General features: G+C 37.7%; 1 protein-coding gene across 4 annotated transcripts in view; it reads left to right on the top strand.

The window, feature by feature from the left end:
- MYO6 (myosin VI) overlaps positions 1-25,817 on the top strand; it is a 102,025-nt gene that overhangs the window by 16,341 nt on the left and 59,867 nt on the right. For all 4 annotated transcript variants that reach the window (XM_066179657.1, XM_066179660.1, XM_066179659.1 and 1 more), the window contains exons 2-5: positions 12,591-12,729; positions 18,752-18,821; positions 23,467-23,540; positions 25,578-25,707. In XM_066179657.1, coding sequence (XP_066035754.1) covers positions 12,613-12,729; positions 18,752-18,821; positions 23,467-23,540; positions 25,578-25,707 — 391 coding nt within the window. In that variant the 5' untranslated portion in view covers positions 12,591-12,612. The remainder of the gene's footprint in view (positions 1-12,590; positions 12,730-18,751; positions 18,822-23,466; positions 23,541-25,577; positions 25,708-25,817) is intronic.

Raw genomic sequence — 25,817 nt, 5'->3', positions numbered from 1 at the left:
AAAGGACTTACTCACATTCCTGTTGCTGTTGCTTCTACATTTCCAGTCCGCAGCATCATCTGATGGGGAGCCAGCGCTGAGTTACCAGCTGAGCATGCAAGTGATGTTTTACTTTGAGACCTGTTTGATTAGACAACAGTATCCCTGTCCTTCCACAGCCAGAGTGAGGGCTGCTTGACAGGCACTTGGAGTGCAGTGTTCCTGGGTGGGCTGGGGGCTCATAGGATGGGGTCTGCTAAAGCCTCTTGGGACAATTGAGGTGGAACTAAAGATAATTTTAATCTTTAATACTTTGTGTTTAGAGGGTGAGATCTCTACAATTGTATAAGCTCTGAAAGGTGGAACTTGTGTTTAGCTGGTTGGTGTTTGAACTCTAAGAAGTATAAATTTAAAGTGCTGAACTAAATTTGAAGTACTGAACTTTGGAGGTCTAAGGCAGAATTTTTGTGTTGCAATAGCAATAGTCTGTCCTTGAAGATGAGAGAAGAAAGAAAAACTTGGTTTATGTTACTTAAAACAACTACCTTTGGATTGCTTTAAGACTATTTTTCTTGGTTAAGTGATGAGGTATGATTGGTAGCTATGTATTATATGATCATTCATGCTTGGTATTAAAGACTAAAGCCAAGATAAAAATGGTGATAAAGTTGGAGTGCAGATAAAAAAGGGGAAAATGTACCATTACCTGGTTTGGCAGTTTATTAGGACAAGAGTCTTTTCTCATGCAAATAACCATCAGCAGCCAGATAAAGAATGAGTAGAGGTGTGTCCCCATTAGTGTTTTAGTTCATCTTAGGAGTTTACTATTGTACTGAACCTCCTGGTTGTCTGCATTGGATCCTATTTGGATGAAACCAGCCTGGAAGATGCTCCTTAGAAAAATACCTGATAGTCTGCAGCTGTGAATTCATATTCAGTCAGGGGATCCAGACTAGAGATATGTGGTACAAACTACAACTTGTAAAACCCTCAAGATGTGCATAGTATGGGCACTGGTCCCTTGGGTGCTACACAGTTACTGCTGTTGCACTGTGTTATTGCTAAGAGAGGTGTATCCCTTGAGTTTAAAACTTACTCAGATTTATGTCAGGAAAAATAATGACTTGAAGAAAATGTGTAAATCAATATGCCCTCTGTTTCTGAAATTCTCCTTTTATTGATATAACGAGTATTGTTAAAATCTTTACAATTAGTAAAAAAAGAAAAAAATCCAAACCAGAAATATCTTAGATTGACCATTCAAATCTTCTATAAGATATCTTTGATTTTGAAAGCATAATACTTTGTTTGCCCTAGAGGGTGTTCAGTTTAACTCAAAATATTGTAGGAAGGACTAAAAAGCAACAAAATGAGAGAAGTGCGTTACTTAAAGTTGAAAATAATATAGGTGTTTTCATTTACCTGAGGTGAAAATTATTATATGCTCCTAATCCCACCACAATGTTAAATTCTTGAATATTTGTTAAAGAGGAGAAAATGAAATGGAAATTAAATATCCATGTAATTGAAAAAGAAAAAAGTGTCCATGATAACTGCAAAATCTTTTTATTTAGCAGAGCTTCACTCTGTTGTCTGATCTTAGACCCACTAATCCCTTCAAAATTTCTAACCATCAGATTATCACTGGATGGATAGTTCTTGGACATCTAGATTGAAACCATTGCAGCTGAATTAAATGAAGACTGCATGGGCAGGACTTAGTGACCTGATGTTATTTCTTAGATGAGTTTCCTAGCTTCTGGACAAGCACTTTTTCTGTAAAATATTTTGCATGGTCTGAAATGAAGACTCAAGTGCCACAAATGAGTGCTTTGAGCTGCTGACCCCAACTGAGAAATAGCACTGGCAGCATGACAGTGCTTATTCTCCCAGAAAAATTTTTTCCAGCTGTAATTGTTCAGGAAGTTTTGAATTTAAAAACACCTGAGCTGCATTTTGTGTCTGAATTTACAACCTGACTAAAAGCTTTCCTTGACTCCACTTCTTGCTTCTTTGCCAAAATAAATAGGCTGATCTTAGCATGTGACTGTGGTGGTTTGTCCTCTGCATGAGCTTTTGTATAGAATTTGTAATTATGCTTAAGGGCTGGTCCTGGGAGCCGTGATTCTGCATAAGTTATTTTCGGTTTACTTTCATATCAGATATATTGAGATTATGTGTGCCTGTGGTAGCCCTGCAGTTCCCAGCCTCAGGGGGGGTTCTCTTCTCTTGCCTGTGAAGAGTGTGTTTGCTCTGTTGCCTGCACAACGACATTTGCTATTGAAAACCTTAAAACTATCCCAGATTTCTTCTAAACTATGCATTTGGCTAAGCCTGGTCTCTTGTAACACTTGGGCAGAAAATTTATAACCATTTCTGTGGTGTTGCTGGTTGGTAATTTTTACTCATTATTGACTTTAACAGAATCATGAGCAGGGATGCACTTTCTTGAGGACTACATGTTAAATTAACAAATTACATTTTATACATGATGGGCATGGGCAGTAACCTTCAAGTAATCTTTTTGAGGTATTAAAATCAATTGATAAAATGCAGTTGGACTTTGATCTCAATCTTCTATTTTCTGAACAAGAAGTGAGCATGATGTCCTTGAGATGGATTTCTTATAACTCATGGTTCATAAAATATTGGAGCTATGGGAGCTGCATCAGTCAACTTCCGTGGCTCCCTGAGACACTGAATCAGTAATTAGGAAAAACAGCCTGTTTGTCTTTGGCTGTGGCAAAATCTGTGCAAAGATTAGTCCAGAGTCTATAATCTGCATGACCCTGTACCAACGTTTAGGGAAGCCTAGAACTTTCTCAAACTTTGTAGAGCAGTGTTGTGCCAAAAAATGAGCGAGTTGGGCTGTGGTCAGGATGTGGCTAATGTGGAAGTTGTTACGGCCTGCAGTTTTCCTTGCTGCCAAGATCCTGTCAGTGCTAATAGCAGATTTTGTCTGGTTTGTTGCTGGTCAGATGCCAAGCCTTTAGAGTACTTGGCCTTCTGTGAAAATACAAACTCTTCATGAACAGTACAAGAATTATAGGTTATTTTAGAGTCACAGAATAGTTTGAGTTGGAAAGGACCTTTAGAGAGATCGAGCCCTTACCCCTCTGTCTTCACTAGGTTATTCAAAGCTCCATCCAACCTGACCTTGACAGTTTCCAGGGATGGGGCATTCATAGCTTCTTCAGGCAAACCTCATTGTAAAGAATTTCTCTCTTAGTGTGAAGCTATCCTTTTCCAGTTTAAAACTGTTGTCCCTTGTCCTGTTATTAGGGGCCTTGACAGAAAGTCTCTCTTCATCTTACAGGCTTCCTTCATTTATGGAAAGGCCACAAAAAGGTCTTCCTAGAGCCTTCTCTTCTTTATTCTGAACACCCCTCAAATCTTTCTTCATAGGAGAGATGTTCTAGCCCTTCAATAATTTTTGTATTTTTATAATTTTATTCCTGAATCATATATTCCCGATACTATTTTTTTGAGATTGAGATAATGTAAGTGGTGTTTATCTTTTGTGTAATTACTATTTTTTTTGTCTCATAGTAATGGGCCCATTATACTCAGCTTCCAAAGGAAACAAATGGATTTGCTGACAAAGCATGTTCTTTGTCACTTCTTGGAGTAGCTTTCTTGTCTTTGCTGTTAAAATTGTCTTAAATGACTCTTATGATCTTTTATGTTAAGAGAAAGCTTTCACTCACCTCCCTCAGAATTACTATTATCAGTGAGATCTGTGAACTTGACAATAGATTCTATTTATTTATTTATTTATTTATTTATTTATTTATATACATCATTTGAGTAGATTTTGACAAGAATCTTCCTTTTTTAGTTGCACTTTCTGAAGGGAGAGTTTCTCCTGATTTTCTGGTCTGTTGTAGATTGTCTGTGTTTTGGCTGATTGCCTATAAACTAAACCCATACTTTTTGTAAATAAGTGCAATTTAGGGATTCTGTTCAGAGATGGGTGGCAATAAAGAGTTCCTGGATTCTATGTGTTAATTTGCAGATGCTGAATGTCATTAGTTTCTAGTATTTTCTCCTCTAATAAAGTGGCCAAATGAAAGTTAGTACCATTTGAAAACATCTGATTTAGTTGCTATTTGTTATACTGCTAGTAAGTCAGAGAGTACAAATATATCTTCTCCCAGCCCAGGCTCTTTGTACTGGTCTGAGGTCAAGCATCTGAGGTTTCCTGCAAACCCTCCAGCAACCTTTGATGCTGCCATCTGCAGTGCTCAGTTTATGACTTGACTTGGCTCCTGGCTGAGTATGTATTCTTATTTTTCTAAAATATCAGTTCCATTTTCACTGATATGTACCAGGAAGTGTTTGGCAATTTTTTAAAAATTGTTGGACTTTAAAAACAAATTACCAGGCAAATGTGTCTCTTCAGTTATTTATGTGTATGTATTTATCAAACTGATAAACCTCAGTGCAGGTTGGTTGCATGCTAATTTCTGTATTCACTTTGTTTCATTTGATTATTCTGCAGTGAGAGAGTTATATAGCTGAAGTTCAAAACTTGACAAGACGGGCTCAGAGAAGAGGTCAGAGGGTGTTGGTCACCCTCAGGACCTCTTGGAGTATTTCTGAAGCATTCACAGAGGCAGCCATGGAGAACAAAGTTACTGATAGGCTCCAACTTAGGATTCAGCTCTTGACTTTCTCTGCAGGAAGGGTAGGGCTGCTTGAACGTCAAGGGCTTATCATCACTCATCTAAAAGTACAGAATAGATGGTATTGTCACTAGGTACTGTAGACTTTCTACTTAAAACATTTTTCTGAAAAAATATTTAAGTTGTGCAGAGTTCTTGAATTGCTGGTGAATTACCAAAAATTCAAAAGCATGCAAAGTTTTTTTTTTTTTTTTTTTTTTTTTTTTTTTTTTTTTTTTTTTTTTTTTTTTTTTTTTTTTTTTGGCTTGTGTTTTCCCCCCTTAAATTGGTGGTTAGGAATATTCCTCTGATTTTTTTGTATGGGGGGTATGAAATTTTTTGGGTTTATCTGTGTTCATATGAGTTAGAATAAATTACTGGAATTCGGTCTACCGCAGCCTGTTTTTTAATCAGCTGGACAAAGGCTGGTATAAAATGCAATATATGCTTGCTTTAACTGGTACAAGGCCCTGCTGGCTACACCAAGATGTGCTTTTGCCAACATTGATGGTGGTCTACGGAGGATTAAAATTCTGGTGTCCTGATTGCTTATCATAATGGGCAGCTTCTGCATTTCAGCTTATGGAAGGCAGTGAGCAGGTATTGGTATTTATATGATAAATAACCAATATTTTTGATAAGTGATCCATTTCCTTTTAAGTATTTTGGAATTAAATCAAGGACTTCGTTAGTTTTTTTTTTTTTTTTTTTCATTTACGTAATTAGATTTTCTACATTTTGTGCTGGAGGTGAGGTCCCTTGTATTTGGTAGACTTAGGCCAATTGGTTGATTTTGTTTTACCTTGTATACGAAGCTCAAAGGGAGACTGATGGGTGCATAGGCTTAAAAGAGAATAAACATATCAGTTCTTCTATTAGGTCACCTGAAGATGAGCAATAGCTTGGCAACAGCACATGCTGGGTGGGGAAACAGGGCACTCTAATTTGACAGTAGGAGAGTATGAGATGTAGAAGAGGAATGGGTGGGGAAGGCTGAAAAATGACATAACCGGAGGAGAATTTAGAGTTCATTGGCTTAGAGAGAGTCATCCTCAACCTTCAAGAAGGATTTGTTTTTTCTCATGTTTACACTTGGAAAAAGTGGCACGTGAGGATATAAACAAATACACCGTTAAAACGCTAGCTGAAGGGGTTTGAAGTTACCTGACCTTGTTGAGGCTGCTTATGGAACATGATTTAAGCCATTGTGCTTGAGCACTGCTGCTAGTGGTCACACAGCATGACTACTGCCATAGGGATTGTTAACTCCAGAGTTCACCTTGTCTGCTTCAACTACTCCAGCTAGATCTGCAAGAGTGCGTCCTATGTGTTCTTTATATATTATGAGATGGCTTAAGATACTTTTGATTTTGCTTTGATGTCTTTGTCTGTTTGGTGACTTCGGCCTTGGTATGCCATATCTTCCCCTCTTGCTGCCTGCTGGTTTCACTATTTGCAAAGCCTGAAAGAGTTAAGTTGAAGAACCTCTTTCAAAAGTGTTTTTATGGCCTTGTTAGTTTTCTTTTGTTTTTTCTACTCCTCATTTCTCATTTGTAATGCTTCTGAAGTAGTGTCCAAACAATAACTGTGGAGCTTTTTCTTTAACTTTGCTGCTCAAATTTCATGCTGTGTTTTGCTACTTTTCATCTTTCTGCTTGTTGCTATTACTGGAGTAGGCATTGCTGTTGCTTGAAAATGCTTATGCAGATCCCCTTGGCATACTTAATTCTTGGTTTGTCAGGAAGCTCCACTCAGATTATTTTAATGACCAACAATTGGGACAAAGATCTCTCTATTTTCTTAGTAGGAACTAAAATAAGAATAATTTTCTTGAGAGAACAGTAACTTTAAAAGCTGGCAGAAGAGCAGTTATCACAGAGGAAATCATCAGACCTTGCTGATTCTAATATGAATTGAATTTTAATTTCTTAGTGTCATAGTCAAAAGTCCACAACCTCTGTTGTAGAATTTTACAAACAAGCTGTACAAAATTCATCTCAGTCTTGTATAACAGTGGTTGAATTGGACAAATACTTGCCAGTTAACATGACATATATGTCGCTGTCTTCCTTTTTTTGTTAAGTCTCATTCGATTTTCCATCTTCCCCACTCCTTGTCATCTTCTCCACTCCTTGTCATCAAGTTCATGAGAATGTTTGCTGTTTCTCCTCTGCTGCTGTGCCACAAGTGATCTTTTACAGTGTACAGCCTCTCTTGTGGACTCATTTCCTCTGCCATATCTGCAGAGTTGGTATGTTTGTTAAAATTCCCTAAACTCTCCTTCCTCTGGATTTCTTGATGCTTCACTGTAACCTCCAATGGCAGATTTCCTTGTCCATGTGAGGTTCATTTTTATTTCTTGTGCAATACTGAGAATTTTGCACTCAATAAACACCTGAAAGACACTTGGCCTTACAAGTGTCTTATATCTGTTCAATTGATGTACAAATTATTTTGGATAAGCTTCCTACAACAGGTGCTTTTTTAGTGGCTACATTTTTGTTATATGAAAGGTGCATAGATGTACAAAAGTTCTGACTGGTTCAATATAATGCATTTGAAAAAACATAAACCACATGTATTTCAAAACTGAGGGTTCTTGAGCAATGTCTATATCACCTCATTTTCAGGATGGTAACATACATGAAACATTCAGTTGCTGTGGGGGAAATTTCCTACCATTAATTGAATTCTTTCTTTTTAACACCTTATTTTGATGCAATAGCCATTTAAATATTTGCAGATGAAGTAGTATGGGGTTTTCTTTCAAACTACATGTTCTTACTCAGACCATCTCCTGCCCTCTGTCAGTACTTCTCAAGGTGGTTGGAGGGGAGGAGGCAGAACAGGGAGCAAAACTAGGAGGGTAGTTGGGGTGAAATGGCTCAGGCAGCAGTTAACACTCAGGGAGGTGAGATGGTTTAGAGGAAGCTGTACAGGTCTTTGGCTAATCCTGTCCCTACCACACCACTTCTTCTGCTCCTTAAAATTTGTTTTTCCAGGAGCATGGACATTACAAGCGAAGAAATAATTACAATAGTTACAATTTCAGAAATAATATGCGGTATTGTAGTTGTGCTTTACTGATTGGGAATTGCCATGTTTAATGTAGAGAAAATAAGATTTCTCCCTTGCTTAAGGCATGAGTGACTGTCTTGTCTTTTCATATTGAATAGTAAACACAACAGCAGAGGAGGTATTTCCTATGTGAATGTTAAATACAAGTGAATACAATATGAAAGAGTAGTTCATCTGGAAATGCTACAGAAATTAGTTTCTGGCTGCTCTGTATTGAAAACATGATGATACCTGCAAATACACACAAAAAAGAGCATGCCATGAGAGTAATTTCATCAGCTGCTGTGCTCAAGTTGTCCCAAACAATCAGAACAGGTAGCTTTAAAAGAAATTTTAATCTACTAATCCTCAGATGTGGACTGATTACTCTTTGTTTTATATGCATGCATCTACAAAAGGTAGTGTCAATTAACAAGTTGGGGTTAAGGTTTTCGAAGCAAGTTGGTTTTGAAGGAACTTTCAAAAGTTCCTGTGCCATATTCCAGTCTATTTCTTCTTTTCCAGTTTGGCAGAAGCCTGTGCTTGACAGAGTTACTTTGCTGATGTTATTTTAGGTATGAAAAACTGCAGTGTGACATGGATAAACTCGAATGTGCTAAAGCAGAGTTTTGTAGTGAATTGGAAAAGTAAATAATAAAAATGGTATCGATTTAATACTCAGTTCAGCAATGCAGCTATAGCTGTATTGTAATTAGCTCAAATAAAAATAAATCTCTACTATATCTGCAGTTCATTTGAAATACTATGTCACCTGCAGTAGAGTGCTGCATGCTGCATGAGCTTTGATTTGGAGAAGTTTCAGTTGAGCAGTAAAAAGGGTTACTTTTGTAACTAGGGTTGCAAAAGTAATTTGTCTGATAGTAAGGTGCCACTATGTATGAATGTTTTTCTCTGTCTAGTCTCTTCTATATGTTTATAGGACCTTTCCCAGAGCATTCTGTGCCTGCTGTAATCATAAGAATTTTGAGCAGCTCTTGAACGCACATGTGCAAGGTTTTAATATAAAAAACCCTATGTGTTTTACAGTGACAATTCACTACTATACCTATTCTAATTAGTTTATTTTCCTTGGACTTAGCCATTTTAGTGAGTTACTGATGGTTGTTTAATGAAGTCTAATTTTTCATTTGTTTTAATTAGTTAATTGAGCAATCGGCACAGTACCTTGGTATAGCAGACTGTTTATAGGATAGTGAGTAGGATCAGATCAAGCAAATGCCTGCTTCTGAGCTCTGGCAACAGGTTTAAAACTGCATTAGTATATTTTGCCCTTGTAGAATTCTTTCACCAGATGGTAGCATTTGATTTCCTTTTGAATAGTCTATAACACCCAAATGTAGTTGTATTACATTCTTTTAAAATCAGTACTACTTAGGTAAACATAAGTGGGAGGAATGTGTGTCAACTTTCAACTGAGAAATTCTTAGTTGTTTCCTATGCTCAGTGTTTTATGCAGATAATTTTTTGAGAAAAAGATATCATTCAACATTCTCCAAAAGAGGGAATAATAGTGCAGAAAAAAGTTACAGAAATGTTGGTGGGTGGTTTTCCTGGAATCTAGGCAGTGATTTGTCTTGCAAGTTGTTTGAAGACTAGTTCTAGTGTTTAGCCAGTGCTGAATGTGTTAAGTACCCTTACTGATAACTAAGGCAAGGTCTATTACTGCATACCAATTATGAAGAAATACAATCTGACATTTGAAGGAATAGCTGTTAAGTTTACCAGCTTCAGGCGAAGGCCTATTTTATTACTATCATTCTCGTGCTCAACAGAGAGAAAAACTCCAGTACTAGGTTCCTGAGATTTTTCTATGTAGAAAGAGAAAAGGCCAGCTGGCTTCTCACTTCTAAACATAACCTTTGTGAATTCTCTTCTTCATTTTGGAGATGTCTTAATTGTGGAGACCAAAATGATCCAGCAACTTAAAATCAATTAATATATGTTGAGTGCATATATACAAATACAAATGTGCATGATAACTTCTTTTGTCTCCTTTTTTGGAAGCATAATTCAGGTTAATCCTTGTGTTTGGTAGTGTTGCTATCAAATTTGTTGCCTTGGAGCTTTTAGCCTGGGCATGAGTCTCTTTGCTTTCATTGTTTTCAGAAACGTTGTGCTCTTTTAGCAGTGTGGTGGACTGCATGTAAATTGGATTTAGGTGGATGCATATTGGGAAAAAAAGTTTGTTCTTACTTATGGTTTCTGTTCACTGTAAAATGCTGGTCTGTAAACTGCCTATTCAAGAGCTTGTTCAGGAATAGGCTTCATGCATCTGTCTCAAGGCAATGGCACAATATAGCAGGTGGGGGTGTAAATAATAGAGCAGGTAATACCTGGTAGGTTTCGATATCCAATTTCAATGTGCTTCCTGCCAGAGTCCCAGCTGACAGAGATGGAGTGGTGCTAAACCCAAAACGTTACAACTGGTTTTATGTCACTACTCATCCAGAAGACTGTATTTATTAAAATTAATTGTCCCATTAATAACTGACTCACTTGTATTTAGATTGCTTTCATCCAGTGGCGTCTTAGATGCTTGCAAAGCCTCAGGTACTTTTTTTAAAACTTGCTTTTCCTGGTAGTGTCTGAATTCAATCACTGCTCTGTCCTTCAAGTGGATTTTTTTAGCTTGTGACACTCACCAGTCATAGTTTATTAATAAAGTATGAAGTTGCCTTAAGAATATGTAAGAATGCAAAAAGCACTGTCAGTGAACAAAGCAGAAGCATCTGGATATGAACTGGGGAGCTTGGATTCTAACTTTTGCTGAAATTTTGGCAGTAATTTTAGGGCTTGTTTCTTGTGCAACATGGTTATGTCCAGAGCCCTGACCATGCTACTTGGGGTGTAAAAGACAGCCTTGTTTTTAGTGGTTGTGTGACATATTGTTTAACTACTATTTTGAACTAGCATTTTGAAAGCAAATTATAGGTTTGTGAAGAAATGAAGGCTTGGTTATATCCAGAAATAAACTCAGCTGTTTAGCAACTATGCCCATGATTGCAGTTGAATCTAGAGGTCAGGTCTGTCTGGAAAAAAAATTCCTTTTTCAGTATCATAAAATAAAGAAAAAGATGGCCAACAGCCAGTTGTGAGTGAATACAGATGTTGTTTACAGGATTTATCGTATAGTGAATGACAACACATGATGAAGATGCTGTTTAGTAGGGTTCATGGGCTGTGGCGAAAGGCTGGAAATAAATAGAAGTAAATGTGATACTGTAGGTTTTAGAACATAACTTTCTGTGTGCAGTTAAAAGAAGTTACTATGTTCTGTTCATGGGAGGAAAGTAAATTACAAGTTTTCCTGTAATTTCACAATAAAGTTTCCAAGGAATAACACAGCTTGCTGTTAACCAAGACCAGCATCATTCTCAAAGAGATCGCAGCCAGCCTTTTCTTTCCCTTCAAACTTTTCTAACCTGTCCTTGGAGGCAGTAAAAAGGTCATGTGCAGCATGTGTTGTCAGATCCTCTCAGGGGCAAAAATGTCCTTTTCTGCTTACAGCTGTACAGCTTTCTGGTGGGCCAGTCACTCTTTTTCCTTGCTGCTGCTTATGGCAAAGGGATCTGCAGCCTTCATTGTTTGTGAGAAATTTTGGGTCTTCTTTTTCCTTCAGATATGGGAAAAGAAAAATGTGGGACACTTTCCTGAGCTTTCCCTAGACTTCTGGAGTTTGTTGCCAGTGTTTTCTTTGCTGCTTGGCAGGCTTCTTTCTTTCATGCTGAGAGAGGCAAGTTACACCTTGGTGGTATGAGATTACAAATTTTGGAATCATTAAACATGACAGTTTAGTATGTGAATGAGTTTTGGAGGGGAGTAAGGAACAGCCAGGAGAAGTGAGCCTTTTTAGCTAAGTGGATTCTATTCTTATTAGGGTAAGGACTATAAAGTAGGTTTAAAAGAAACCAAAACCAAACCAACAACAACAAAAAACCATGGAAAAAGGGACCAATTCAGCATATTTAAAATGGCACCATTAGCCATTCAGAGTGTGCCAGCCTTGGCAACTTTCCTGGTTAGCTCAGTGAGTATTGCGTGCAAATACTCCCTTTTAATTGGGAGTTTATAACTTGAGGAGTATAAGGTTTGAATATCTTGGCCTTTACATCTTTTTCACTTGCAGATCAAAAATTTTTCAAAACAATTTTCATGTCACTTTTTAATAGAAAATAAAGTTCCTTAAGAGGAAGACCTCTAATGTTTCAGTATCAGGAGGGTCAGCCTTTAAAAGACTTACAAGATGATAAATTAAGACTAAATATATTTGTGGGTTATTTGAAAGCCATATGCTCAGTCACACAAAAAGAGTGAACACATTCAATTGTCTCAAATGCCAAGAGACTGGATTTCTGCTCACATGCCTCAACATGTGCTGTAGCAAAAATACAAATATTTGTACACCTGATCAAGTACAGACAAGTATCCATTAGTCATATGACCCATTGCATGCACATACGGATATATGTGTGTGTCTTTCCATATGTATCCATATATGTGTATATACACACTCCTAGTATAGTCTTGGCTTTGAATCTATCTTGCACTTCTAATTTGATCATGAGATAGACTCCCTTCTTGGTTCACAAGTTAGGGAAGCTGGATAAAGAGCTTCAGGGAGCAGTGTGTGGATCCCACAAAAAAATTGTTCTGGTCTTCAATCTTCTCCATGCTGAAGTCCAAGGGGTGTCCTCTGTGGGCTAAGCGAATTGGAGAAAGGCTGGCTCCAGTCTGCAGCAGCTGTCTCCTTTCATACTGAATAGTATAAATAAACATAATAAACTGAAGTCTGTGTAGTAAATCCTGATGGTTTATTCAGTTTGTATACAAAGTGTTTTGATTAATTTTAGTTTTATTTTTTCCTTATAGGAAATACTGGATAGATCCCACAATGGAAGACGGGAAGCCCGTTTGGGCTCCACACCCAACTGATGGGTTTCAGATGGGGATGATTGTGGACATTGGCCCTGACAACTTAACTATTGAGCCTTTGAATCAGAAAGGCAAGGTAAGTGTCTCACAAACAAAGGAAAAGAGAAAAAAACATACAAGAAACCACTGACCTTACATGTAGGCCAGGTCTTTGCCACTATCTTCAACTGCACACAGCCTGAATGAGTGGAAAATCAGTTTTCTGTTCTAAGTTTAGCTAAGGATCTTTGTTCAGCTTTAGCTTGTACTGCAATGGACTGCTTACACTGACGAGAAGTGCATACTTAGTCAGTTTTCTGCATGTGCATTGAGCAGGTACCCATGAAAGAGTGGAGGTTTGAATCTCCGTAGTCATTTGATTCAGTACTGAATGCTTTATTTTTCTCAATTAGACACTGATTAAGAGCCTGCTCTTGAGATTAGCTTCTCTCTTTTTTCTTACATTCATAGGAAGGGTCCTACAGGGTGTGCTGGGCCCTTGCTAAGATTAGATACCATTAGACTGATGAAGACTGAGAGATGAATCCTCTTAACTCAAGTACCTTGAGAAGTAATATGATGTCAAACAAAGGTCCTATGGAATTGCTACATCTAATTAAAGTCAAAATAAATGTAACTTTTGAAATGAAGACTTAATTCATCCTAATTAATGTGTTCCAATGGCTTGATTTATCATGACATCTTTCAGACTCAGTATGTTGTAAGTAAATGTCAGTTTTTACAGGAAGCTCCTTGTCGCTATCAATTATCCTAATTCAAATGGTCGCATTCCTGGGTTGTACTAGCTAGAATAAGATTATCACTGCCTTAGAAGTTGTGATTTTGGTCTTTTTGGATATATTTTTTATGCCCTTTCTAATAGGTTTGGTTTTTGTTTAAATTCAAGGATGTGAAAAAGACAACAATGTGTTTTGTAACTTCTTTTTCTATGTCAGCAGTAGGAGGAATGCCTTGTCACAGGTCAAAAGGTTATGCAGCAATCCTTCCTTTTGGGAGAATGTTTATAGGCTTTCTTTTTTGTGTATCTTTGAGAGGGAATTGATTTTGCTTTCCTTTGAAATACAAAGTAAGTGTACCATCTGATTTTTGACTGAGAGAGATAAAGTCTATAGATTTAGTAGTAGCATTCATTTGTCAGTTTGAGGAGGAGCAAGATTATTCAGACAAGGACATTAAATATTCCAAAACTGTGGATAATATTAAAATGACTTAAATAAATTTCACCCCCACTGCTGTTTCTGTTTATATTCCCCAATGGTCCTGATGCCATAAAGAGCAAAAGAGAAACACTGAAAGAGAAACAATAATAAGGATATTTCTGAGTTACTATTTATTTCTAATATGTGCTCCTTTCAGGGACCATATGTAATTTAAAAAACCCAACAAAACAACAAAAAATGATCCTAAATACAAATAGTTTGTTTCATGGTTTTTTCAACAGCAACAAAAAAATCTCTTTTGTCTGGAGAGTTTGTTATTCTGGTGTTGGCTGTTTTGAATTAAGCAGATCAATTAAGACCCTAATGTTCATTCATCTAAGGGAACAAACACTTCACAGTCTAAGTGCTGTAGAGATTATGGTCCTATATTTTTAACTATTAAACTTAATTAATTAACCTTATATTAATGAAGGTGAAGTAAAAGGTTTTCTTAATTACCTTCTCACTCTTTTCAAGGTGTCATTGATTTCTTTTTAGGGAAACATTTCTCATTGCTTTTTGACTTTTTAAGATGACTCTATCCTTGTGCATTTAGGCCATTCATTTGAAGTAGTCAGCATTAATACTCATTATCACTTTGTTTTCTTAAAATGGTAGTTCAGAAGTGCTCTTCAGCAAGAATGCATGAGCCAGCAGCTCCAGAGTTGCCCATGATAATTACAGGGCGGACAGGAGTAACCTGATCTTGTAAACATATCCGGGCAGTGTAACTTATTATTATTTTTTAATCTGGGTCATTACCGTGTCATATGTATTCTCTGTAGGCACTGGTATCTTACCAGAGGTCACAGTCTGAAAAGGAAATGTGGATGCATGAGTTTGATTATTACCTTTATGACACTGTTGTCAGTAAGTGCAGTATATGCTGCAAGGCAGCAGTTTCACCGTGTCTTAAACCCCTCCCTCCCATCCCCACCTGTAGCCAGCTCTGGAACTGCAGAGTGGCACCCTCCCAGCTCTGCCCGCCCAGGTGTGCCTGACACCCCAAGTGAGGTCAGGGAACAGATCCAACTTGAAGAAGTGGAAAGTTTTCAGGATGGCAGCAAGCAGTGGAAGCGGGGCAGAGGAGCTGAGGCCATTTTGGTGGCAGATTACTTCACCTCATGAAACCAAGTTACCCAGTCCAGACTCTGTGCAGGTCCAACACACTAATTCACTTACACCCGGGAGTAGCAGTTTTGGGCACCACAGCCCACCCCCAAGTGTTTACAGTTCTGTGCAGAGGCTGTGTGTCTAAGGGAGGTGAGGATCTGAGTCACCCAGCCTGCCCTGCACAAAGAACAGTACTGCGAGCCACAGGAGCATTTTACTGGAACAGAGGATGCATGTGTTACGTGATGGGAACCTCTTCTCAACAAGTAGATCATTGGCTTGCAAGGCTTATAAATGCCAGGGCTGGAAAAAAAGCCAGAGAAACTGGAGAGTACTTTGCTAATGAGCATGGTCCCACCTAGAGCTGGAGCTGCCCTGAGAATGGGCTCCAAACTGGACTGGTGGTACCAGAGCTGGCAGTCCTGGCCCATGGCCCACCAGCAGTCACATGCTGGTGGTACAAGGAAGGAGGCATGTAGAAAGGGAACCACCTGTTAAACTCAACTGGTATTACACTTTCATTTCTCCTTAAAGCGTTCTTCTCTGAATGTACTGGGATTCCTAATCTTGGATCTTGTTGCATATATCTTTTTGTTCTTTGAGGCTAAAACAAGGAGCAGGTAGATGACAGTGAAATTGCCAAATGGGGAATTTACTCTTTTACTGGAGGTAGCAAATGTAAATAAAGCGATTAGGAAGAGATACGCTGGAAGGGCTTGGACCCTGAGAGGCCATTGTGGACACTCATGCCTTGGGGCACTGAGGAGTAGGGGGCAGGCACTTCTTAGAGCATCAGCAGTCATGAGTTTCTGGCAGTCATTGGGAAGGTGTGAGGTGCTGTGGGCACTCTCTGACACTATTCCTGCCATCGACTGAAAAACACCTTATGGCCCTGTGCCAGTTCTGAAGGATCATGGAAGGCTTTATGGGCCACCTGCTCTGGTATGCTGTGAATAACCAGAAAGGTATTTTTCCCAGCTAAGTATAAAGGAATAAATGTACTTTGAAAGTAAGGATCAGAATGTTCAAAGTTCAATGCTTCAAGCTAAGGTGGTTTTGTTTGGTTTTTTTTTTTTTTTTAAAACAGCAAGTGCAACTTCCTTGCATAAGTGAGATATGCCCTTGTCTGTCTTACACACAGTTTGTACTGCTGTGGGTTGGTTTGTGAAGTACAGCTGAGAGTAGGGATGTCTCCTGTCTGTATCTGGAAGGTATAAAGGAAGGCATGGTTACACCTATTAGATTACATGGTAGAAAGATCATGCTTGAATGGAAAGATATCTTTTTTCACTCATCTAGTTTCTGGGAGAATAGTTAAGATTGCCATTGGATTTCAAAGGTTGCTTCATTACAAAGATACAAAAAACCACTTCAGAATGCCCTAAACATTGTTTTGCTTCCTAAGACCACTTTATTGTCTCATAAGATTAAAACATTCTCCACTTCTTTAGAACAAACTTGTCCTAAACTATGATTAATGCAAAAGTCTTCCCTCAAGTATCTAAAGTGTTTTTTCCTTAAAATAATTGTTTAAGAAATAAAAAATGGGACAATATAGTAAATTTCTGTGGATATTTTCTTATTGATAGATCTAGGATACCTTGCTCATTTTCTCTTTAAAATACTGGATTTGAATACTCTGAGCTCTGCACATCTAGCTATCATAATTACCTATATAACAAGTATCTTACTTTACATAAAGCAGTATTCTGACTGTGACATAAAGCAGTGATTTTTTTTTTTTGTTCACATAGTTGAAATGATACCTGTGTTCTTATCTAAAACAGTCCAACACAAAAAACATTAGCTTTCAGATAGGAGATGGTACAGCATGAATTCTCTGAATTCTTTTTTTTTTTTTTTTCTTTAAATTTATCTTGAATCAGAAGGCTGTGGTGAAGACATTGAAGAAGCCCTTCCTCTTCTGGGATAGTTCTAGTATGGCTGACTTTAGCTCCAGAAATGTTAAAATACCAGAAGTTTATGAAGAGTCTCACAGAGTAGCTGGGAATTGTATTCATTCTCTCCTGTCTTTGTTAGTGGTTAATGGGTTTACACATCAGCAGACAAGAACAAGAAGTGAAGTTACATTTTTGTGAAACAGGTCATATTATTTTTAAACTCTCCCACTGTTTCATGCACAGGGAATGGGTTACATGGGGAACTGTTGCATTCAAATTCATCTTCACCAAACAAGATTTACCTTTACTGTTGACAAACTTGTAGAGAAAATGATGATGATAATATACGGTAATACTGTGACAGGGAGGGAGGGGGGTGGTGAATCTCTGCCTTGCTAAAACTCTGAATAGCAGCAGACATCTTTCTGAGGTCATTAAAGACAGTGAAGGCTTCCATGGCCCTCACAAACTCTGAGAAAGGATATTTTGGAGGAAGATGGTGTGATGGATTTTCAGATGTTCCAACGTTATCAAGCAGCTTTGTTTCCCTTAGGAAAACATCTTGTACATATTTTTCTGCATTAGATCATGATAAGGGGATGACAAAATATATTTTATTATGGCTACAGATTGCATACTTTATGATAACTTGGTAGGGAAGGGATATTGTAGATTTAATGTTTTCCATCTAGCAGCAATTAGTTCTGCTCTGAGACATTTTTAACCCTTCCCACTTCAAAGAGAGTGGGAATTTGTGGCTGTTAATGATGGTGTAAGCCCCAGGACCTCTCATACTGTTGTGCTCAAGCAAATATGAAACAAGTTGCTGTCTTTCTCCTAAGTTTCCCTGTGAGATGTTTCTCATGGGACTACCTTGCTGTGTACAACGTTAAACAAGCAAACATGTTTGTTTATTAAGTTTATTCTTTAGATTCAGTTGGTTGCCTTTTCAAATTTTAGACTAGACTTCTTGTCTCCATTTCCATGGGGAAAAGGAGCCTGTGCCTGCAGTGGCATGGTGGCTGTCATGTTTAATTGGTACAACAGGGGTTTTGTTTATTCATTGCTAGCTCAAACAAGCTGTTACTACACTAAACAAAAAAAAAATATATAAAACTCCTCTGTACTATAGTTATTTTTGTTCAGATGCTGTAATGCATGTGTGCTTGGATGTTTTTCCTTTCTTTCTACAGCAATAAAAATTATGATTTCTGGAGATGAAAAAGAAACAAAGTTGCTTTTGTTATGAATTTTTCCAGTTGGATGTGAACACTTGATAAATGGTTGTTTTGTATAACTGGAATACAAAGGTTGAAGGAAGGTCTTGTTTTACTTCAGTATTGATTTATTGAAGAAAAAAACCCAATAAACAACAACCAAAGCTACAGTATTTGGTGATACAGAGGATGTTATGTATTGACCATTAATATTTTAAGTAGGAATATTTTAAAACAACATATCATAATCACAGCGCAGTCCTTTGACTGAACTAATGATTTGCATTTTATTCTTTCTATTTTGCAAAACTGCGGAAATTGTGTGTCATTTATAATGCTGTTATCTTTGCAGTACTTTTTTAAGTCATATTTTTTGTATTGCACAGTATGACATGCAGTTTTTGACCTGAGAATCAAATATTATTGCACTAAAATATGCATTACAGTGAATTAATTTTTATAATGTAGTGTAGTTATGTAAATGCTGCAGCTTTTTGTCTGCATCTAGTAACTCAGTAAAATTTCCAGTTCTGAAGTATAAAACTGGTGACTTCATTTGAAGTCATGCACAGTTACAGTGCACTCACTTGTATTGATTGCATGAGATGTCTTTGAACTGTATTTCTATTTATGGAATTCTGACAATGTTAATGTTTCTTACCTAACAGACTTTCCAGGCAGCTATCAATCAAGTGTTTCCTGCAGAGGAAGATAGCAAAAAGGATGTGGAAGATAACTGTAAGTTATGAATTGAAAATAAATTACACATTTGAAAAAAATATCTGCAATGAAATGAATATTGTTTCCTTACAAGCTTCCTGTTTCTTTCTTGTCGTCTTTGTTCGAATTTATTTATGACCTTTGCTAGTCCTTTAAACTTCTCAAAGGATTCCCGTTTAAAATATACTTTATTGTAGGGTTTAGTTTTCATTTGAACACTTCAGAGCAATGGCTGGTTATGTAACTCCCATACAGAACTGTTGCTTGACTTCAGAAGTACTCCATTCAGCATTATGGGTGTAACTGTACTTTTTATAGTGTGGCAAAAGATTCAGTGTCTTTATCAGCACTTGTATTTGTATGGCATTTTCCTACATTTAAGGAATTTCTCAGATTAGCATTCCTGTGGAAGTAGGGGTAATGGGAACAACAACAACAAAGTTTATTTCCCAAAGCCGGGGATGGGAATCTGGACCTATCAGGACCACTCAAAATAGATAGGCTTGAATTGGTTACAGGAGTGCTGGTGGAGAAGGAGTTTTGAGGTGAGCTTGTGTAATAAACATCACTGTGTATCTGTAGGACTTTTATTTTGTTCAATATTTTATAGTTAGGTGGATGGAAACAGTTGTCAAATCTGGGGAGAGGGGAGAGAATACTGAGAAAGCTGAGTAAGTGCTGTTATCAGCTTTTAGACAGCTCTTAAATATTTTGCTGTTGCTGCACTCAATGAGCAAATCACAGAGCCTCTCCTGTCTTGAATACTCATGAAGGCAAGACTTTTAAACATTTCTTATAGTGTTTACTGCTTGGTGAAAATACTCAAGACTTTGTAAATAGTGGGCAAAAATATCTTCTATTGTTCTTTATATAAAATAGAGGCTAGAGGTCTGGTCTAGGTGATGTAACCTCAATTCCTGTCCTAGAATATTTGCATCCCATGACAGGAAATGCAGCTGTTACTGTTTCTCCATAAGAAACAAAAAGATGAGATCTGAGTCTTACGATCTGACTTAGATGGTGCAGTGTCGTTAGAACCAAGCGGGTAGCCTTGCTTTTAGCTGCTTATATTTTTGCAATAAAATGTGGGTTCAAACTTTTCAAAGCTGTTATCCATTTGCTCTGTACGTGGTGACTGTTAGGGAAATTTACTTATTCTGTGCATTCGTCCCAGTGATTTTGCTGAGACATCCTGACACCTCTGTGTCCTAGTCAGGGAATTGAAATCTGGAATGAGATTATTGAAATAATTTAAGGTTCCAACAGAATACTATTCAATTAAGTTAGTCAGAGAAGATATCTTATTTGGCTTCTTGAGAAGATAAAACTTAAAAATACTTTGTTCAATAATCCTTTCTGTATCAAACGTTATTTTAACTTTCCTAACATATTCTAACTTGCTGCTCACAGGTTGCAGTTCATTTGCAGGATGTGTGAATCCCAAATTCAATTTCCTTCTCTGTCAGAGAGTATTTGTGTTGGGTATCATTGATTTTAAAGAAAAAAAAACTATATTCAGTGCTTATAATACCGTTTTAAAAAATCCAGAAAGGTGGATATAAGGACAGGGACTGGATAAGACTGTTAAAAAACCCCCAGTTCTACAGATACAGAGCCTTGAAAATACATAATAAAATAATTTTCAATAGAAACCCTGCTTCGTGGTATGTGGAGATCCACTGTGAGTAAAGTTGGCATTAACATTTCCTAGTTTTTAGAACCTCATTTCACTTATGTGAACTTTGTTTGCATGTAAGTAAATATATGGACAACTAAATGCACCATATATGTATGCAATGATTATATTTAGACATGAGCCGTATGAATATTCAGAATTCTCTCTCTCCAGTGACTTCCTTTGCCTTTGGATATGGATCCCTCTTCTAAAGGATATATTCTAAAGAAGATGAATTTTGAATGTGCTGACATAAGCCTTAGTTTGCATGTCTTGAGGTGATGGCATTCTCTTGGGGAGCAAGCTCCCTACTGAGTCTGCAGGTATTGCTGCTTTAATTGCAGTGAGAGCACTGGGGACACAATGAAGTCTGGGGTCATTTGCTTTTTAGATAAGTAACCTAATAAAAAGTTGATGATTAACTGCTTCCTTTAAAATATTGCAAACTCTGAGAGGTTCCTACAAAGATATGGTCAAGGGTGTTGATAGACAATTACTATGTAATAGTTTCTCATCTCAATAATGAGGTGAGAATGACTAAATGACTTCAAATTCAAGTTTGCTAATTTTTTACCATGCTGTCCCCTCCCAGGCACATACAGGGGCAGGAGACTTCCAACTTTCATTAGAGCAAGCAGCAGTTTCTGTTTCTGACCCATTTCCTTTTAATGTCTCTTTCTCTTGGGATGACCTCAATAAAAGAGATGAAGGCAGATCTGCAATTTGTGGTCCCAATCCCATTTTCTCAGCCATGTGAACTGAGAATGCCTGGGGAGGGGAAGGCGAGTCCTGCTGTGCAGTCCCGAGTATCTGTGCTCAGTTGCCACAGCTACCAGTGACTGTGGGGTTGTGGGGGAATGTGTGTCTGCTATGGTGGCAGAGGAGGAACTGGGGTGGTGGGGGCAAGCCTGCTGTTCCGTGAAGGAATTGTGCACAGCCACGATTTCAAGGCTGTTATGATCCAAAGGGAGAGTTTACTTAGGGTAAAGCTAAAGCGTGTCTTGTATGCCTCTGCCAACACAGGAATATGAGTGCAAGGGATTTTGTGGAGGAAGGTGGTTTCTTCTGAACAAACCAGAAGCTGTGAAGTCCTTTGAGAATTGTGACTATTCCAGATATTTGAAACAAAGCTGTATTTAATCATGTAGTGGAGGGAAGGGCTGTTATTCAGCAGAGCTATGCAAGCCAAAGGGAGGGTGCAATTGGCTGGTGAACCTGACTTTGCTTCAGGCCAGTCTAGTGCAGGTAAGTAGCCACTCCTCAGTCCACTGCAGGAGGAAGGGTAAAAGAAAAAAACCACAGATGTTTTTGAGAAGCTCCCATTTTCCTTTGCCAGTATATTTTGGTTCAGCAGGAGGAGTGTTGAAAGAGATGTTAAGAGCTGCTTACTGAACTTCAGGGCAAGATGGCTGGGGAGGCTGACTTTAGGTCATACAAACTGGCAGCCTTTTTTGCACATTTGTGTAAATAAGTTAGACTACTTTTTTGCTGCTGCAGCCCTTGAGAGAGGGTGTCAGTTCAACATAAAACAACTTTGTTGGTCATTATAGATGAGGTGTGTGTGTGACCCTTGTGTGAGGTGCAAGGTAGCGGTTACTATTACAGAATCACAGTACCAACTAGGTTGGAAAAGACCTCTGAGATCACTGAGTCCAACCTCTGACCTAACACCACTGTGTCAACTACACTGTGGCATTAAGTGCCATGTCCAGTCTTTCTTTAAAAAGAAAAGACATTAACAATGCAGTGCTTACTCCATCCACAGTAGTTGGATGTATACAAGTTTTTATACTGTATTACTCACGTAAGGTGTATCAGCGTGGCAGTCTGTCAGTTGTCACTACGCAACATAGTGTTGTACATTTGATTTTAAGCAGCGAGATAAAAAGGATTGAGCATATTTGAAAATGGAGGCTGTGTAATGAGTTAATGCCCTCATTTGGTTTAGGGATAATATTTTTAAGTGTTACAGTGGGAACTGGAAATTACCTCTGTAATTAAGGCTGCTGACACTTTCCAGTGCTTTATAGCTGAAAACTAGGACCAGCTTTGCCAGAATGTGAACCCATACAGTCTGAAGCTTTCTGGGGGTGCCACCACCGTGTAACATTTCACCAGTTCCAGATTCACAGAATGTTCTGCTCTGGAAAGGACCCATAATGATCACTGAGTCCAGCTCTTAAATGAATAATAGCCCATACAGAGATCAAACCCACAACATTGGTCTTAGTAGCACCATGCTGTAACCAACTGAGATAATCTCAGGGTCAAGTGTTTTATGTTAAAGAACAAAGTAGAAAAATACAGATAGGTTTTGATGTGTTAGAATTTTTTTCCCTCCAAATGGTTTCTCTGAGGAGGCCCAGTACTCATAAAATTCAGAATTGAAGCAGGGAAGTCTGGGTTAGTGCCTGGTGTTGTGATGCTGCTGTTGCTGCTTCCAGATCCAGATTAGATGTTTATATTCATCAATTCAAAAATCACCAGGAGCCAGCTGTTACTCCAAATGTCAGTTGTGTGGTGTTACCCTGGGGACAGTGTGGCTGAGATTGGATAGGGGTGCTGGAAGGAAGGAAACAGTCATTGGAAGGGATTTTGGTAGGCACCAGTTTCTGTGCTTAGAGGCTGGTGCGAAGGCAGACACACCATGTTTGACTGACTGATTAAAGGAGCTTACACTGAGCAGAGCCTTTATTTGTGGCTCCTGCAGTCCGACTCTTTGTTCAGCAGCTTTCTGTAACTCCAATTGTACAGTCAAGAGCAGGTCTGTGGTTTTTAAAATGTATATTGAGTCAGTACTCCTGCCTCAATCCTATCATTTCTTTACAATTGAATGCCGCAATGCATTCAGTTGTAAAGAAATGATAGGATTAAACTGTAAGCAAAGAGAGGAGAAGAAAATTCTCCTTAATTCAAGATTTAGTTTTTTGTCTGTACTTAAAGGTAGTCCTGAGCTCTTAATGGTATGTGATGGTTTTTTACTTGCAGGTTCCCTGATGTATTTGAATGAAGCCACTCTCCTTCACAATATCAAAGTTCGGTACAGTAAGGACAGAATTTATGTAAGTATTGTGTGTCATGACCACCAGTCTAATAGAGATGTCCTTTAAAAATTCACCAAGTGTTTCCACTTCTGGTTTTTTTTTTTCCTATAGCAGAACTGCTACCATGGAAAGGTCAAGGTTGTAGGCCTTTTTTTGCCTTTTTTTCCTTACATTATACTTTTAGATCAGAATCCTATCTGATTTTTAGCAGGCAGAGCAATAGGTCTTTCTCTACATGACTGTGTGCAACCATAGCACAGCTTTCTATCACAAATGTTCCTACAGGTAACTTATTTCACTGTTAACAAAGATGGTTTTCTATCTTCATTATTTTTGAACGAAGCAAACAGGTGCTGTCTTTGACACCTCCTAGCTCAGATGTCCATCTTAATCTTTTATATTGCTATCAAATTGCCTAATTGTACTTAATGAATTCTGACTAAATTACATTTTGTCCTTGCCATCTGCCAAGACACTGACAGCTGTGAAACAGAAGATAAGAGTTTTCTTTCTTTCTTATTTTTTTTCCTATAGAAAGCTGGCTAGGGATAATACAGAACAGTTCTACATATTTTTAAGTGTCTGTGTTAAAATAATCAACTTTTCTTTTAGCCTATGTTGTAAAATTAATTTAGCTAAACACTTTTATGTAAATGTAAAAAGAAAGTATAATTGTTTTCTTCTGTTGCAGTTAATTTACATAGCTTTAAATTTTTTATGGCTCAAGATCAAGCACCAGCTTTAAAATAAATAAATAAAAATGGCCATTTGAATGCTGTTCTGGAAAAAATAATCTTTAAAGAAACCCAACCAAACAATAAAACCCCCCAAGGAATTAAAATTCTGAATATGAACAGATCATGGGGTAGGATAGTATTTTTTTTACATAAAGCCTTTCTTCAGTGTAAACAGGTATTACTAATATGTTGTCCAGAACATGTGTATTTTCTGAAGAAAAAAAAACAAACCCAAAAAACCAAAACCTCTTTTTTTTCAGTTTATAATTTAGCTACATTTCCCTTTTAAACTGTTTTATGCCTTTTTTAAAATCCTGTTTAACAATATTTATCTTGTTATTAAAAGGAAAATTAATACTAGTACTTGCAACTCTTGAAGAAAAGATTTCCTTCAATGGGATAATTGCTGAAAACAGAACTATCTAAGAAATGTCATATATTGTGTGGTCCAGCCTGCTATTAATGTATCACACAATAGTGTCCAAATTTCAGTTTTCTAGGGACATTCTCAGTGACAACAAAGCAAATAAGTTATTCAAGCTGAAGGGTTTTTTTCAGGTCTTTTTCTCATTTTCTTCAGATCTTTTCCTGCAAATCTGATTTTAAATTTGATTCTGACCCCTCTTCTCCCCTGTATGTAACCTGGCAATTATGACCAAGCTATGACAGTTTCTTTCAGAAACATTTAAAAAAACCCTCTTTTCAGTCTTCCTTGTTCTATGGAAAGGTAAAAAGCAGCCTTTGTCTGAGATTCTTCTCAAATATCTTCTCAGTGAGAGAACATTTGCATTCTGTATTTCTCTGTGGAAGCAGCTATAGCTAATTTTCTCTTGGTTGAATGCTTTTATTGCCTGGCTTGAATGCAATCCCAGGCAGGAGGATCCTGTCAGTCCTTCCTGCTGAGTTGCTTCCATTAGATATTGAAAAGCTATCCTCCTCACTGGAGGACAGTGTGTTATGCTATCCATGAGCTTAGTTTATTCACTTTTGAGCAGGAGGTTTTGACGTCCCATCCTTGATCCAGTAATGCAGACAATAGGAAATAACTTAAAAGGAGATTGGGAGAAAGGTCACATTGAGGACAATACTCCACAGCTTGATGGTTAGGAAATTTTCCCAGGATAATTTCACAGAAATGCTGAGAAGATAATTAAAGGAACTCTAAAAATGTATCCTGTCTTATATTTGCATTAGCTGGAGAGAATCATAAATGCAATTGTTTAAAGGAGGCTATTGCCCGCAATAGTAACAGACAATTGCTGTTAACCACTTGCTTGGATACTGCCTAGTAATTTGCTGTTCATTGTTTTCTTTGCAGACCTATGTAGCCAACATCCTTATTGCAGTGAATCCATACTTTGATATACCGAAGTTTTATTCTTCAGATACTATTAAAAAATACCAGGGTAGATCGCTGGGAACATTGCCACCACACGTTTTTGCAATTGGTAGGTACTGAACCTGTATTTCTCTCTTAAAAAACAATCACTGAATACTTCAGAGTTATCTGTAAATTGCCACCTGAAACAACTACATCTGTAAATTGTCAACACTGTTA

This window comes from Chamaea fasciata, unplaced genomic scaffold (assembly GCF_029207755.1).
Source record: "Chamaea fasciata isolate MVZ Bird 193981 ecotype frontalis unplaced genomic scaffold, bChaFas1.0.hap1 SCAF_3, whole genome shotgun sequence".
NCBI lineage: Eukaryota > Metazoa > Chordata > Aves > Passeriformes > Sylviidae > Chamaea > Chamaea fasciata.
This window is presented reverse-complemented; position numbering and strand designations above follow the sequence as displayed.